This window comes from Podarcis gaigeae (genome assembly GCF_964106915.1).
Source record: "Podarcis gaigeae genome assembly, chromosome: 5".
Classification (NCBI taxonomy): domain Eukaryota; kingdom Metazoa; phylum Chordata; class Lepidosauria; order Squamata; family Lacertidae; genus Podarcis; species Podarcis gaigeae.
Window position 1 is genome coordinate 45,382,478 of NC_139681.1, and position 14,719 is coordinate 45,397,196.

The 14,719-nt window shown below is 42.6% G+C and overlaps 2 protein-coding genes across 20 annotated transcripts in view; both read left to right on the forward strand.

The window, feature by feature from the left end:
• Window positions 1-417: 417 nt before the first annotated feature.
• EEF1AKMT2 (EEF1A lysine methyltransferase 2) lies at window positions 418-7,672 on the forward strand. Of its 4 annotated transcripts, none has more exons than XM_083741520.1 (6): window positions 418-548; window positions 2,024-2,095; window positions 2,653-2,767; window positions 5,559-5,666; window positions 6,687-6,903; window positions 7,485-7,672. In XM_083741520.1, exons 1-6 carry the CDS (start codon window positions 496-498, stop codon window positions 7,583-7,585), a joined length of 666 nt encoding a protein of 221 aa, XP_083597646.1. In that variant the 5' UTR covers window positions 418-495; the 3' UTR covers window positions 7,586-7,672. The 4 variants fall into 4 exon arrangements, with proteins under 4 accessions (XP_083597646.1, XP_083597647.1, XP_083597648.1 ...); XM_083741521.1 differs by having other exon boundaries at window positions 7,488-7,672; XM_083741522.1 differs by having other exon boundaries at window positions 2,024-2,089.
• Window positions 7,673-10,905: 3,233 nt separating this feature from the next.
• Window positions 10,906-14,719, forward strand: part of FAM53B (family with sequence similarity 53 member B) — a 121,703-nt gene continuing 117,889 nt past the window's right edge. For 4 of the 16 annotated variants that reach the window (XR_014564937.1, XR_014564938.1, XM_083741440.1 and 1 more), the window contains exon 1: window positions 10,906-14,062. The gene's annotated coding sequence lies outside the window, so the exon portion shown is untranslated. Of the gene's footprint in view, window positions 14,063-14,173; window positions 14,506-14,719 lie in introns of those variants that run through there. The other 12 variants (XR_014564940.1, XR_014564941.1, XM_083741445.1 and 9 more) reach the window with 8 other exon arrangements.

Consider the following 14,719-nt stretch of genomic DNA (forward strand, 5'->3'; position numbering starts at 1 on the left):
CCCATGGGTCTGAGGGAAAAGGCCCCCTCAGGAGCACCCGCGGCCTGGCCGTGAAAAGGCGCGGTATAGCGAAATAGCTGCACGGAGAATGTCAGGATTTGGAGCAAGGCCTTCTTTCATTTCTCGTAACTGGGGCCAGTGGCCCAGCCCCGGTTCCCACCTTTCCGCCAATTATAGGCGGACTCCTATTGACTGCAATGGAGGTTGAACCGCTTCCTCTTCCCCAGGGGGAGTTAGAGAAGAGGTGACGTAATGGGGGCGGGGCATGGTAGTTCTCTCTCTCTCCCCCCCCCCTTCCCGGCTTTTCTTCCTGCCGCGGCAACTGTAGCCTCGGAAACAGCTGGTGCTTCCCAGCCTTGCCCTCAAAACCCCACAGGAAGAGGTTAAAGGAGCAAGGAAGGGCAGGTCCTCCAGCAGCATAGAGAGGCAAAGATTAAAGAGCTGGGTTGGCAGCGCGCTGCTTCCTGTCGCGATCGGGCTGGCCGCTGTTCGTCAATGGGCGCCCGGGAGGAGGAGTTCGGCCCTTCGGCCCTGGGCACCAAGGAGCAGTGAGTGCTGCGCCGCCGCGTGGGGAGCGGCTGGGCTGGGGGCACCGCGGGAGGCTTCGCCTTCCCATCGCGACGTTTGGGCTGAACCCAAATCCCGTTGATGGAGCTCGATTCTCCTTGAAGTCAATGGGACTCGACTTGCCTTTACTGCAATGGGACCTGTATTCAGCTTAACCTAGATTGGTCCGAGACGCCCTAATTGAATAAGTCCTCTGGTTCAGTGGCGAAACTAAGTGTCCTGATGACTTGCCGGAGTCCCCCCCCCCCACTTGCTTTTAATGATGTGCAAAATATCATCACCACCACCATCATATAAAGGAACGAAAAATTCACCTCGTTATTAATATTTTAAAACAACTTCATTTGTTTTTAGACTAATGCCTGTTAAAATGGTCAGCTGCACGGTTTCAAAAAGCAAAACGGAAACAAGGGGTTTAAATCTTGTCCTATGGGAAAGTGTTGTGTTTTTTTATTTAATTGATTTAAATTATATGTGAACATTGGTCGCATTCTGAAATGCACAGCATTACCTGCCAACTGCATACAAATCGGTGGAGGGGGAAATGTGAAGTTTCTGTTAAATGCAACTCCGTACAAAGTAGAGGAGGGTTACCGTTTGTGTGGCAACTGCCATGGCAATATGGTTTTTAATATTGGCCCTATGAATGAATTCAGAGTAAGTTTGTACATGTGTGTTGGTAAAGCTTTTGTCGACGGATCTTCATTAAGTTAATACAGGTTCAGGGCCTTTCTTGGTCCTAGAATACTCTGGATTGTGTGGTGTAGAAAGGGCACCTAAGGGCATGTGCAGAATCTCACATCTGGGATTAGTGTGAGAGAGTTCTAGGTAAAATGTGTGACTATTAGGCTGGCTTGAACCAAGTGGTATATTTCATTTTAGAAACTAAAAATGTAAGTTTAGTTTAGATGTGGTATTCCTCTGAATAACTGTGGCGAGGACTCAAGCAGGGAAAGTTGTGTTGCGCTTGTGTCCTGTTCACTGGTTTCCCGTAGGCATCTGGTTAATAAGTTTTGCCAGAGGAGCACAACTTCCTTTACTTGCAAATGTTAATTTGCTTACTTTTTGCATATGTAGGTTGTCAGCCAGTGTGCCGTGACACCCTGGGGCAACTTGTTTTTAAGGTTTGAATACATAGTCATTGTAAGATGTGGTATATTTTTGGGGCGTGGGGGGACGATAAATCATGCAGTGCTCTCCTGTGTATACTTACTTGTAAGGAGGTACTGCTGCATTCAGTGGAGCTTACTCTTACGTTAGTTGGCATATTCTGCAGCTTCACTGGGACTGGGTCAAGTTTTGGATCAGTGGTGGGTAGGGTTATGGTAAAGGATGGGCTCTGGGTTTCTGTGGTAACAGGGTAGCCCCTACTTCCTTATGTAGTCCTTCCACACTATTGGATTACAAGATATGAAGCCATTGCAATGTTAACTTTCCTGTTGTTTTCTCCCTGTAGTTGGGATGCAGCATATGAACGTGAACTGAAAAATTTTAAGGAAAATGGTGCTCCTGGTGAGATCTGGCAAGTGTCAGTAACAACATAACATGCTGCATTAAATATTTTTGCATTATTTTCTTTCTAAAAGTGCATGCAATAAAATAAAATGGTACATCTGCTGTTTTGCTTAGAGTACTGGTAATGTGATGCAGAGGTTTTCATTAAAAACACCAGCTCTTGTCTAGGCTAAACCTGTTGCAAATTAAAATAGCTAATTATCATGTGGCATCTGTTTTTTATGTGGGAAATGAATTGCTGGCTACAGTCTGCTTGGTAGAGGCCAATTGTTCATATCCCTGATGTTTGTCAAAAATTGAATAAGTGCATAGACAAAGTTGCACTGCTGCTTTGTGTTTCTGTAGATTAAAAAACAACACCAAACCCATCTCATCTTCTGTAATGTTAACCCAGTAGGTTTCAGAGCCATCCGTTCGCTTACAAAATTAAGCCAAACTAACTTGCAATGTGATCTCTTGAGATTGATGCCATCATGAAGTGGATGCATTGCATTAGATTGACAATGTTCATTTGCCTTTGTTTTGTGTAGTCTAACAGTGTTAGTTACCCGAACCTCTGCTTCTGATTAGGTTTGGTGAAGAAAGCATGACTCGTTTAATTAGATGGATAGAAAAGCAAAAGATACCCCTGGACAGCTCTGTGCTTGACATTGGAACAGGAAACGGTGTTCTGCTGGTTGAATTGGTTGGTATTTGTAAATCTGGTGTTTTCTGATGCAAATCTAAATCTAGTGACAGAGCAAGCAAGAGTTAAAACATTAGTTAAAATGCACAACGTCCATGTAATTTAACACTTCAGTGGCCTATCTCCATCTCCATTATTGTACCATAGGAATTCATTCTGAATATGAATTGTTACAGTTCAATTGCATAAAAATTCTTGTGTATGTGTTTGTCGCTTTAAACATCCAAAAGTTTTTAAACTGCTTTGAGGGTTTTCTTTTACAATTAAGCGGCATATAAATGCTATGAAATAAATAAATAAAATCTGATCAAAAGAAGAAGCATCACAAAATCAGCCCAGAGTATCTAAAATGGTTTCATGTGTTACACTGAATTCTTAGTTTATTTCCTATACCCTTACTCTTCCTCTGATGAGAACTTAAGGCAGCTAACAATAAAAAATACAGCATTAAAAATAAAAGTAGAACTGCGGTGCACAATACAACATGCAGTAATAATCAGTGTTACATTTTATACAAACAGTCTCACTCCAGTTATGTTCCAAAGGCCTGAACAAGTAGGTCGTAAATTGCTGCCTGAATTAACATTTGTGTGTGTGTGTGTGTGTGTGTGTGTGTGTGTGTGAGAGAGAGAGAGAGAGAGAGAGAGAGAGAGAGAGATTTTACATCTCCTTTGTAGTGAGATGTGTGACCTGACTTCAACTAGTATCTGTCTTCTGGTAAGGCTGATTTAAGACTATGGATGTCACGTAGGACTAGAAAGGCGAAAAATTGATTTTGCACACATAACCACTTCTTTTGTGTCAGTGTTGCCGTTGAAAGCACCCTGTTCTGAGCCAGTTTATGAAATCCACAAATACATTGCTGTAATAGTGTTCTGATGCAACGCTCAGTAGTCTTTCCAGATTACAGCTTGAACTCACCCATGGAAAGTGTTCAAACTTTGTTATGTAGAAACAGTCCTTGTGGTCTTTCATGCTTGCTTCCTTAAGCAGCCAAAGCAATTTTAGCTTTCCTGAATTTCAGCTCAAATTATCTTTTACATTTGCCCAATATCCTCCAGCTGCTATACTACTTAAAATTCCAATAACTAGATTACAGCAATAGCTTTATTGGGCCAACCAAATGTTACTAAATAGTGAGAAAGTTTTTGAGTTCTCCAGAACTTGTATCAGGCAAAATGGTAAACAATACAAAGGGAAGGGGAGAGAAGAAAAATGTTGACACCAATAAATGGTCTTAAGATGGAATGTTGCTGGCAGTATTGGACATACAAATGAAGCTCTGTTAGTTGCATTGCTGAATTTAAGTTGTATCTGCTGCTGCAAAGGAGAAACATAAGACTGCTGATCCTTCATTTTTTAGAAATACAAAATCCAGTTGTCTTCACCCTTAGGTAAAAGACACCTTAGTAAATGGAAAAAGGAACACTGAAAACTAGACAGCACTTACATTAACAATTCTGGAGCCTAATTTTAAGTGGTGGGCCAATATAACTACCTTTATTTGTTGTGTGTATTGTTTCAGTGCTGTAGCCTGGCATGATTTGGCTTTTGGTGGGGAAAGATACAGGGAATAGCCTCATCCAATCCCCCCCCCCCCAATATTTGCAGGGTGAACTGAGTGTGCTTTTGGGATCCCACATGAGATTTTCCCCTTTTTCTTCTCACATGCAGTGTTATCAGTAATACTTAATGTTCAGCCTTGCCTTTCATGCAGTGAATTACTCCTTAACAATTTTGTCAGCCTAAAAATTGAAATGGAATCTGATTCTTTCATGGGTCCTCTGGAATAAAAGCAGGAATAAATATCAGGAACTATCTTAAGGTATAGTGTAGGCCTGAAGCTTGGTTGACTTTTCACAGTGATCTAAGCTAGCTGTGACTATGCGGGACTGAAACATAAGGATCATAGGCGCCGACTCCATGGGGCCTGAGGGGGCCCGAGCCCCCTCAAAAATTCGTTTGGGGGGGCTCTGCCCCCCCAATAATTTAAGAAAATTATTAGTTATATTATCCTTTGTAAAATCACAAAATTATGTTGGTATTTTTTATTTTCCTTGTTTGACGATAGTTACCTTTTAAAATACATTCAGTAGAATGTATTTTAAAGAAGCGGGGATTCCCCCTAGCTCATTAATATTCACCGCCCACGGCGGCAGCCAATCGGCTGCCGCAAAGGGCGGGCCCTCACAGGTTCACTTAAGGTCGGGGCAGCCCGGGGCTCGCCCCTTTCGTTCCCCCAGCAGCAGCGGTTTGGAGGTCTTGGGCCCCCCAATATTTTTCATAAGTCGGTATGGGCCCCCCAATATTTTTTATAAGTCGGTATGGGCCCCCCCCCAATATTTTTTATAAGTCGGCGCCCCTGATAAGGATCCCACAAAGTATATGAAGTTTAGAAGAAAAACAGAGCGAAGATATTGCATGCATGCATCCGAGATTTAATGCGATAATATCTCTCGTAAAATATGTCCTGCAGTTTAGCATCTTTGATGCACAAGTGCATGATCTTTGTTGCATTTTCTTCTATAATGTAGCATTGTTTGCTGCCATGTTTCAATCTTGTACAGTCATACCTCGGGTTGAAGTAGCTGCGGGTTGAGCGTTTTTGGGTTGCGCTCCATGGCAACCTGGAAGTAATGGAACGCGTTACTTCCGGGTTTCGCCGCTCCAGAACGGACCCGTTTGCATCCAGAGGTACCACTGTATAGATTTTCTTCAAAGTAAATGCCATGAAAATCAACTAGTAAGCCAACAAAACATTTAGGGCTTAATGGACTTTTCCTCTCTTTAGGCCAAATCTGGTTATACCAAGCTTACAGGAGTTGACTATTCTTTGCCTGCAGTGCAGCTTTCAAAAAGCATAATGGAAAAAGAAGGGTTGCCTCACATTAAGCTGCAGGTAAGTCTTCATGGGTGCAAAACGATAAGAGGACGGGAATAGGAGGGCTTTTCCTATAAAAAGGCTAAAAATTTGGAATAACTTAGCTTAGGAAAAAATAACTGAGGGATGGACATTTATAAAATTAGGCATGTTGCAGAGAGAGCATAGATAGAATTTTTCTTCCTCTGTCATAAAGCAAAAGCCTGAGCCCCACCCCCCCTTTTGAAAGTTTCAAAAGTTTCCTTGTGTACTTCTTTACATAGAATTTTTTGCCACAAGATGTTGTGATGGGGACTAATTTAAATGGCCTTAATATGGGCTTAGACACATTTACTGAGGGAAGGTCTATCGTTGGGTGTTGGTCATGAAAACTAAATGGAATTTCCAAAGCCAGTCTTCAACTGAATACCAAATGTTGAAATTGGGGCAAATGTCAGGCGAGGCTTTTTGTTTTCACACTTACCTAGAAGTTTCATTGAACATAGCGGGACTTTCTTCTGAATAGGTTTGTACTGTGTATGACCCTGGACCAATTACTCCCATATGTGGAGATTGCCTCATCTCTTCTAGACTAAAAAGTGGTATAAAATGTTTTTTGGCAGTACACGGAATACATTGCCTACCAGGTTTTGTTTACACAACCAAGATTCAGAGCTTATTCTTTCAGAATTGTTGTCCTGTGACCTCAGTCTCCCATGTATGGGATTAAGATCTAGATGTCTCCATCACATTATATTGCTGATTTTATGCTGCCTTACGTTGATTTTGTTTTCTTTTTTTAATTAGTCTGTATTTTACTGTTCTTACGAGAAGTGTTTTGTAAACTGCCCTGTAGATTTTGTTGATGAATGATGCAGCAATATCTAAACAAGCAAATAAATAATATATCCCTGGATGCCTGGTTTAGGAGTGTTCTGCACTTCTTTTCTTTCTATGATCCTAGGCATCCTAGGAAGGCATAGGCATAGTAGACCTGATTGGAAAATATTAAGTAATGACTGCAGTAAGAGGTTTGACAGCTATAACTACCTTCTACAGGTAGAAGATATTTTAAATCCATCAGATGCATTATCAGACTTTCAGGTTTGCATTGATAAAGGGACTTTTGACGCAATCAGTCTGAACCCAGACAATGCAGCACAGAAGAGGAAGCAATATGTGAATTCCCTGCACAGAGTGTTGAAGCCTGGAGGCTTTTTCATCATAACGTCTTGTAACTGGACCAAAGAGGAGCTGCTCAAAGAGTTCAAAGAAGGTGAGTACATGCCTCTCTTTAAGGTATTTTGGATATTAAGATACAGTACTAGTGAGAGAGCTTTGTGTCCCGACTTAACCTGCTGAATAGATATAGATAGAGCAACCACTGCAAAGTTGTTCTAGGGCCGATGCTTAATATGCTCAATTGTGTGTGAATTTCTGTGAATATGGTTTCTGCCTGAATACTTGGAATTCAGATGTACTTTTTGCTAACCTGAGCCATCACAGGCAGGTTGATAGAGGAGAAAGCATTCTTGCAGATAAATTAACCAAGTTTGTATTTACAGAAGGTAAATAGACTTTGGATTTTCTGGTCCCCAAGCTGTTTTCTGATTCCAGAAGTAATTATTGACATTGGTGGTTGGGGGAAATTGGAATTACTGGCATGATAGCAGCCTGTTGTCTGTTTATAATACGAGGACTAAATCTTACCTTGGCAATATCGGTCAGCCATATAAAACATACAAGTCTATAGAAAGTGGTAGAGTCTTCTAATTTGTCTGTGCTCCATTTCGAATTAATATAAGTAGCTATCGAATGAGGATATATTCCTAACAAAAGCATTTTTCTTATGGTTAGCAGGCTTTCATCTTCTGGAGGAACTGCCAACACCCACATTCTGCTTTGGAGGAAGAACTGGAAACAGTGTAACTGCCTTGGTTTTCCAACAGAAAATATGAAGTTTTCTTTTTAGGTGAACTTTGGATAAGGACTTCATTCTAAATTTCACTGACATTTTGTATAAAAAAATACAGGTTTCAGAAACAGCTTTCTCTTAACTACTCCTTATTGCAGCATGTCATTGTATCAGCATTTTATACTACCTCAAATAGTGCTGGCGCAAATTAGGAACAGCTACCAATATTACTGATGCATAAAGGCGATTTAATAAACTGTCCGGCAAAGTCAATTGCAATATGTGCAAAAAGTGAGGTGGGGGAGGGAGGACACTTTGCTGAAGTTTGTAAGTCTCCTGTCCAGGTGCTTATAAATAAGAACGAGGAACATGACACTTCCTGGGAGGAATTTTTGAGTGACAGGACTCCATCATGCTTCCCCATATTGTCGGGGGAATATGGCCACAAATTGCAGCTGTGAATGGATTCATCCTACCCATACGCTATTTAATTAAAGCATTTTAATTCTGCTTTTCAGCTGGAAAAGTTATGACAGCAGTTTACAATCTGAAAGACACAGCATAAAAGGGAGAGGAAAGAAAGAAGGGGGAGGGAGCAGTATAAGTCTGCTTCCAGATGGGTGGTTCCTAGTGCAACTCAATCACTTCTCTTCCTTCGAAAGCTATAAGCAGATTGTAGCTGGCTTTCCATACTGTTAGAAGTACTGTCCTTTCCCTATCCTTCTGTGTTCTGTCCACCCTGGTGATTGTGCCAGGGTTGCTGTGAGTGGGGCCATTTGAAGCTCAACACACATTCACAATGCATGTTGCGGTGGATGCCATTTTGTGATTCCATTTATAATTATTCATCAATCTTCAAATTAGCATTGAAACACTTTTCTAGAATTATTTATGAATAGAAGACTTATACCACCATAATGTTACTGCTTGTAATAATGGTGTTACAGTGCTGTAATGCCACAAATACAACAATGGTAATTTTAAATGAGTTTTTAAAATCCTTATGACGCACCAGCCAATTTTGCAACTGAAATGTTTTTGTAACACAGTTTTATGGTGGGACAGTGCAATATATTTCAAAAATTATAGCTGGAAATTATTTTAGTGCTAATTATAGATGAAAATCAATGGGATTGTAAAGCAGCACACATTGTAAAGACTTTGCTGAATGTGAGCTGAGGTGCCATATGGTTCACTTGAACAATTAATCACTGCTGTCGAAACATAATCTTTTGAAAAGATAGAAGGGTATTGTTAAAGTCACCTATACCTGTGGCCACTGCACTTTTCTATTTTTCTGAAAAATGTTGGACTTTCTGTGGTCTGAGAAAAGATTGAAGAAAATACAGCAAAAACATGGATCAGACACAACATTTCCCACATTTAGCATCTTCAGGCACCAGTTATTAAAGTTAAAATAGTTAGACCATTAGACCATTGTTCCCCCCCACCCCGGCTTCACAAAGTCTTCTTTTTAATCCCAAGTCCTCGCCTGCAAACATCAAATACCCATCCAGTTAGATATAAGGGTGCTCCTATTGCCATAAATGGCCATTTCATGTGCGTTTCACTGCTATCCTGGAATGCAAAGGATGCATTACTGAGGGAAGAGTGCACACTGCACAGAGGAGCTTCAGTACTGAGATGGAATCACGACAGAACTCCAGTTTGTGTTGGACCCAAATAGTGTGGACCCTGTTTATGTTAGAAGAATCTATAACCGAGAATTCATACGCTTCTTTCATTGCTTAATTCTCAGAGGTTTTTTGCTGATAACTCCTGGTACTCTTCCAGATCATTTACCCTCTTGTCTGATTTCAAGCCAAAAGGGTGTTAAAGAAGATGAGGATGAATGGCTGGTAATTCCCCTAAGTCACCCAAGGTGAGATTACACCTCCAGACTGGAAAGGAAACTTGATTGCTGGCCCAAGTGCTTACTAGTCCTAAACCTGATATAACCAAAGGACTGTCATGAAAGAATAAAATACCTGAACATTTGCAACAGGACAGACAACTGTCCTTTTCAATAAGTGGGTATTGAGAACTGATGAGTAGTGCCAGCCTCTCTGCATTTGATTAAAGTGGCCCATGATGAAAGGAACGTGGGTGGCGCTGTGGTCTAAACCACTGAGCCTAGGGCTTGCCAATCAGAAGGTCAGCTGTTTGAATCCCCGCAACGGGGTGAGCTCCCGTTGCTCGCTCTGAGCTTCTGCCAACCTAGCAGTTTGAAAGCACGTCAAAGTGCAAGTAGATAAACAGGTACCGCTCCGGCGGGAAGGTAAACAGCGTTTCCGTGCGTTGCTCTGGTTTCGCCAGAAGCGGTTTAGTCATGCTGGCCACATGACCCAGAAAAACTGTGGACAAATGTTGGCTCCCTTGGCCAGTAAAGCAAGATGAGCGCTGCAACCCCAGAGTCGTTCGTGACTGGACTTAACTGTCAGGGGTCCTTTACCTTTTAGCCCATGATGATCGCCTAGGTAGGTGTTTGATTAAAAGAATGGCGAGACAAAAGCTTTGGATGCCCAGGAATGGACAAAACCACTGAGGAACTAATCAAGATTTATGTGATTTATGCCTTATGTGGAAATATCTCAGAATTCCTTCATCATTCTGTTATGTCCAACAGAGGGCATGCAAGGCCAGGATCAGTGAGGCTCAACCAGGCTCATTACCATGGTGTGATATCATCAGCTCCCACCCCTACCTTCTACTACGGCTTTTGTGAGCAGCAGGGCTGCAGATGTGGTGACCCATTGCTCCACTAAGCCCCACCAGAGAAGAACAGAGTTTGGGTTGGACGCTAACTAAGCAACAGGTTAACAAATGGCAAGATAGTATTCCCGCTGACTACTTTAACAATAAAATTAAGGGCAATACTCCCATTTACTAAATACTGTACTTTTGCTTGATGTTTCGGCTCCATTTAAAAACTTAAACTGATGATGCAAACAGCCATACTTAGAAGTAAGTCTCATTGAGTTCAATGGAGATTATTCCCAGTGGGTATAGGATTACAGCATGAGGCTGCAATCCAATTATAGTTATTTAGGACTAAGCCTACTTGAATTTAGTAGCACTTCCGAGTTAACATGCACAGCAAGGATAGGGTTACAGGACTAATTGATCAGGAAAATGGCACAGAAAACGCGTGATTGCTCTACCTAATCACAACTTTCAGATAAACAACCCTGAGCAGAAGAATGGAAGATGGCATGAGAGCAGCAATGGAAGGAAGGAACACAAGTGGCTTCTGGGGCTTTTCTGTTGTACCAGAAGTTTGTTAGGGGATCAGCATATGCCAGTAGGAGTCACTCTTGGCTTCTTAATAGAATTTAAAATAAATTAATGCAAGGCATCCTCACAACCAACTATACCGATTATTTATTGTAGATAACAATGTCAATAAAAATACAGGTGGCATGCTTACCCTTACATTATTTCTGTTTAACTTATATTTTCTTGTAACAATATAATTAATTCAAATACCATGAGTCTCCTCAAGTTTGAAAGAACACAAATCTGAAGTTAGCTATAGCCAAATCAATTTGTTGGGCTAAAATTGAATTATATTGTAAGCATGAGAACTACAGCTAATTTTTATATTTTAGTGGTACACAGTTGATGTATTTAGATATAATTGTCACAAGCATAGCACATGCCAATTCATAAGCCAGGTGTCACTCAATATACTATGTTAATTGTTCACTCTTATTTTTATTTGTTTATAATATTTTGAACCATCCTATCATAACTGATCTCAGGGTAGGGTACAATACAATTAAAATCCATCCAAATTAAACCATCACAATTAAAAAATGCACCCAACAACAATAGCATACAAGACAAATATGGTTATAAACCAATCTTCTATCAATTCCTTCATTACAGTCTTCACATGTGCTACATTTGTGTACATATAAACTGATGGAACTCAGTAACTCAGAAGGAGAAGTGGAAATGTGGGATTTTGCACTCACAGATTACACAAAAGTACCTCAAGCCGCAAGTTGTTGAGCTCTGCTTCGTAACAAGTGATACCAGAATTTAAATTTGCCTATTATAAAATGATCCCAAAGCAACTACTAGTCTGTGGATTGCATATTCATGATAACTACCAAGCTACTGTTATTATATATAAGCCTGGAATATATCACACTTTAATTTAACAAAGCAATTTAATCTCATTTGTCCTCACAATAACCTTAACAGTCCCATTGTTATTACCATTTTAGAAGCTGAAGAAAAATCTGTCTATCCCAAGCCCATGATGGATCAAAGATCTGAACACAGATTTGCTGTGTCTAATTTCTGTATTTCAGCCCTACACGTTTAGTTCTAGATTTATTTTATTCTATTTTACATGGAATAAAAGTAGCTCTGAGGTCAAAGCAGTGTTTTAAGCTATAATCATATGCACGCTTACAGTACAGGCCCATACATGCCTACTGAGAAGTAAGTCCTATTGAATTCAATGGAACTTGTACACATGTGTATAGGATTGCAGCCTCGCCCTGGGAGTAAACTTCATTGGATATGGTGGACCTTATTGCCCAGTAAATATGCATAGAATGGAGCTGAACAAATTAGCCACCACACCTTTAGCAAAAAGCAAATAGAATTGTAGAGAATTCAGTAAAATTCTATTTAGGGTCATATTTATTCCATCTGATTGCCTGACCACCTAAGGCAGGGCTGGACTTATCAACAGGCAGATTGGGGTGGCCACCTCAAGCTGCAGATCCTGGGGTGTGGGGATACTGTTGGAGGACAACAGTGTGTCATGAGACCTGTTCTGAACCAAACCTTGCCTGGTACTCTCAGGAGTGGTGGACGATGTGTGTCCAGGAGGGGGCACCATCTTATATGGCTCAGGCAACAACAACAACAAAAAAAATGGGGGCTGGCCTTGGCCTTTCTTCTAGGCAGCTCCTTGTTATGGAGCTCCCTCCAAAGGAGGATTTGGCTGGCCTCTAGCCTCCTTGGCAAAAATGTATGCTTTTCTGGAGAGTTTGCTCTGTGCTGCTTTCTGCTTTTTATTTTCAAAAATTTTATGGCGGTCTATGTGTTTTTATTATGTCTATGGTAGGATTATTAAAAACATCAACAACAAAACCAACAAGCCAAGGCACTCTGTGTCTCTTTCCTTTTTGCCCCTCCAATGTTATAAATTAGACACGTTTTGAGAACTGCCTTTAACTGGCAAAAATAATAGCATTTTCCATTGAAAGAGCGGGGAGCTGGGTACAATCAGGACTGATTCAGCTGCCCAAAAATAACACAGTCAGTTACATGCAATGCTATGGGTGGGGGGCTTTTTGGGGGGTGGTAGTGGGGGATTTTGCCCCAGCATCCCTGTAAGGGACTGTAGACATCACGCCTCTTAGTTACTCTGAAGCAGCAATAAGTTATTGGGGGCAACAAGAAAATAGACACGTGCCCTTTCTTCCAAATCCAGACTGACCACTAACCACTACTCTAGGTATTAGTGCTTAGGTCCTAAGGGTGCGACCCTAACCTCACTTACCTGGGAATAAGCCTCATTGCACTCTGCAGGGCTGACTTCTCAGCAGACGCATTTAGGATTGCGCCGGTCAGATGTGAAAACCCCAGCCTTTCCAAACCTGTCCAGGAGCCCCTTAACCTTTGACCTGGAAGGCCTTCCCTTCATCCCGGATGTGCTCAGGAGGGATGCATATGTACATGTTTGCATTCAGCGGTGCAAGAAAGGAGAAGCAGCCCCTGGCCATTCCCAAATGCGCTCTCCCTGCTGTTACTCGTCCCCTGGTTGTTGCAGTAAATAAGTGCCCGGGGGCCGAGGAGGAATCGTTTGAATAATAGGAACTCTCATCGTCACTTAAACAAACCAATCGCGAGATGCGATGCCGGTTTGATGGCAGAGGCCCTGCGCTTTGACCCGAACCGGGAGAGCACGATAATGTGAAGCAGATTGGCAGCCGGCGAGAGACTCTTGCAGAGGCCCCGGTCACAAACCCGCCCGTCCACCCCCGAGCTGCTGCTCCGGCTTTAACGCAACAAGAGCCCCGTAAGAGATGGGCTGAAGGCCGCTTCCAAGCCTTCGCTTTGCAAAGGCTGGTGCTGCTGCCTCTGCCTCCCCTTCCTTTCATTCCCCCAGAGGCTACGCAGTCCGCCCTGCTAACAGCAAGTGAGTGGTGGCTGCTGCTGCAGCAGCTGCTGCTATTGCTGCTTGCAAGGGACTTGCAATTAGCAGGAGCCCGGAACGAGCTCAGCCCAGCGCCTTTCACTTATCATTTTATTATTTTATTCAAATTCCAACCCCCTCCTATACTTTTTTTTTTTTTAAGCAAGCCGCACTCGCTGAGAAAACAACCCAGGAAGTGACAAGCCCATTTCCTTTCTCCGGGAGGATCAGTCCAATACAGCACCGCCGTTTCGGCAGGGGAGTCCTGGCGCAGCCTTGGCAAGATTGCGAAGCTTCCCGCAGGGACACACGCGCAGCGGGGCGGCTTGGTGACGCGGGGTCCCAAATCCTCTAGCCGTGGTAAGAGAAGGTGGCCTTTGAGCGCTTGCACGCGGACCTTCCCTTCTGCAAATCCTCTCTCCACCCCCCCCCCGTCTTTCTCCCTCGTTGGTCTCGTCCTGGGCAGATATTGTTACAATGTGTAGAATAGTAGAGCGGAGACACTTTCATTCCCCTCTCGGACAGAGAGAGAGAAAGAGAGGCTTTCTTGATGGCTTGAGGTGGAAGCTATTTATTATCTGTTATTTCCTTCTCTCTCCCCCCCTCCCTTCTCCACTTTTCAATTTTTATTTTGTTGGTGTTTGGGAAATTCTGCTCCCGCTTCCTTGCCGGTGCCTGGGATGAGGAGATGACAGGAGCGATCAGAGACAGGGGACCAAGTTCCTATTGCTGCTACTGCAAAGGCTGCTATTGGCATTCCGGAAAGGAGCAAGCGGGGAATGCACGATGGTGATCGATCTGGGGTGTGTGCGTGCGGGTGTGCTCCTTTAACCCGGTTTCTAACTGCTGTCATTATCAGCAAACAAGAGAGGCGAGCTTAGAGAAGGGACAAGAGGTTGGGGGGGGGGAGCTGGGGTGAGTTTAGGAATTATCATTTTGTTTATTGAACTTTACGTGTGGACAAGGAAAAGGCTGCCTGCCCTGATTGATTGAACTGAGACCGTGCACTGGGGCTGC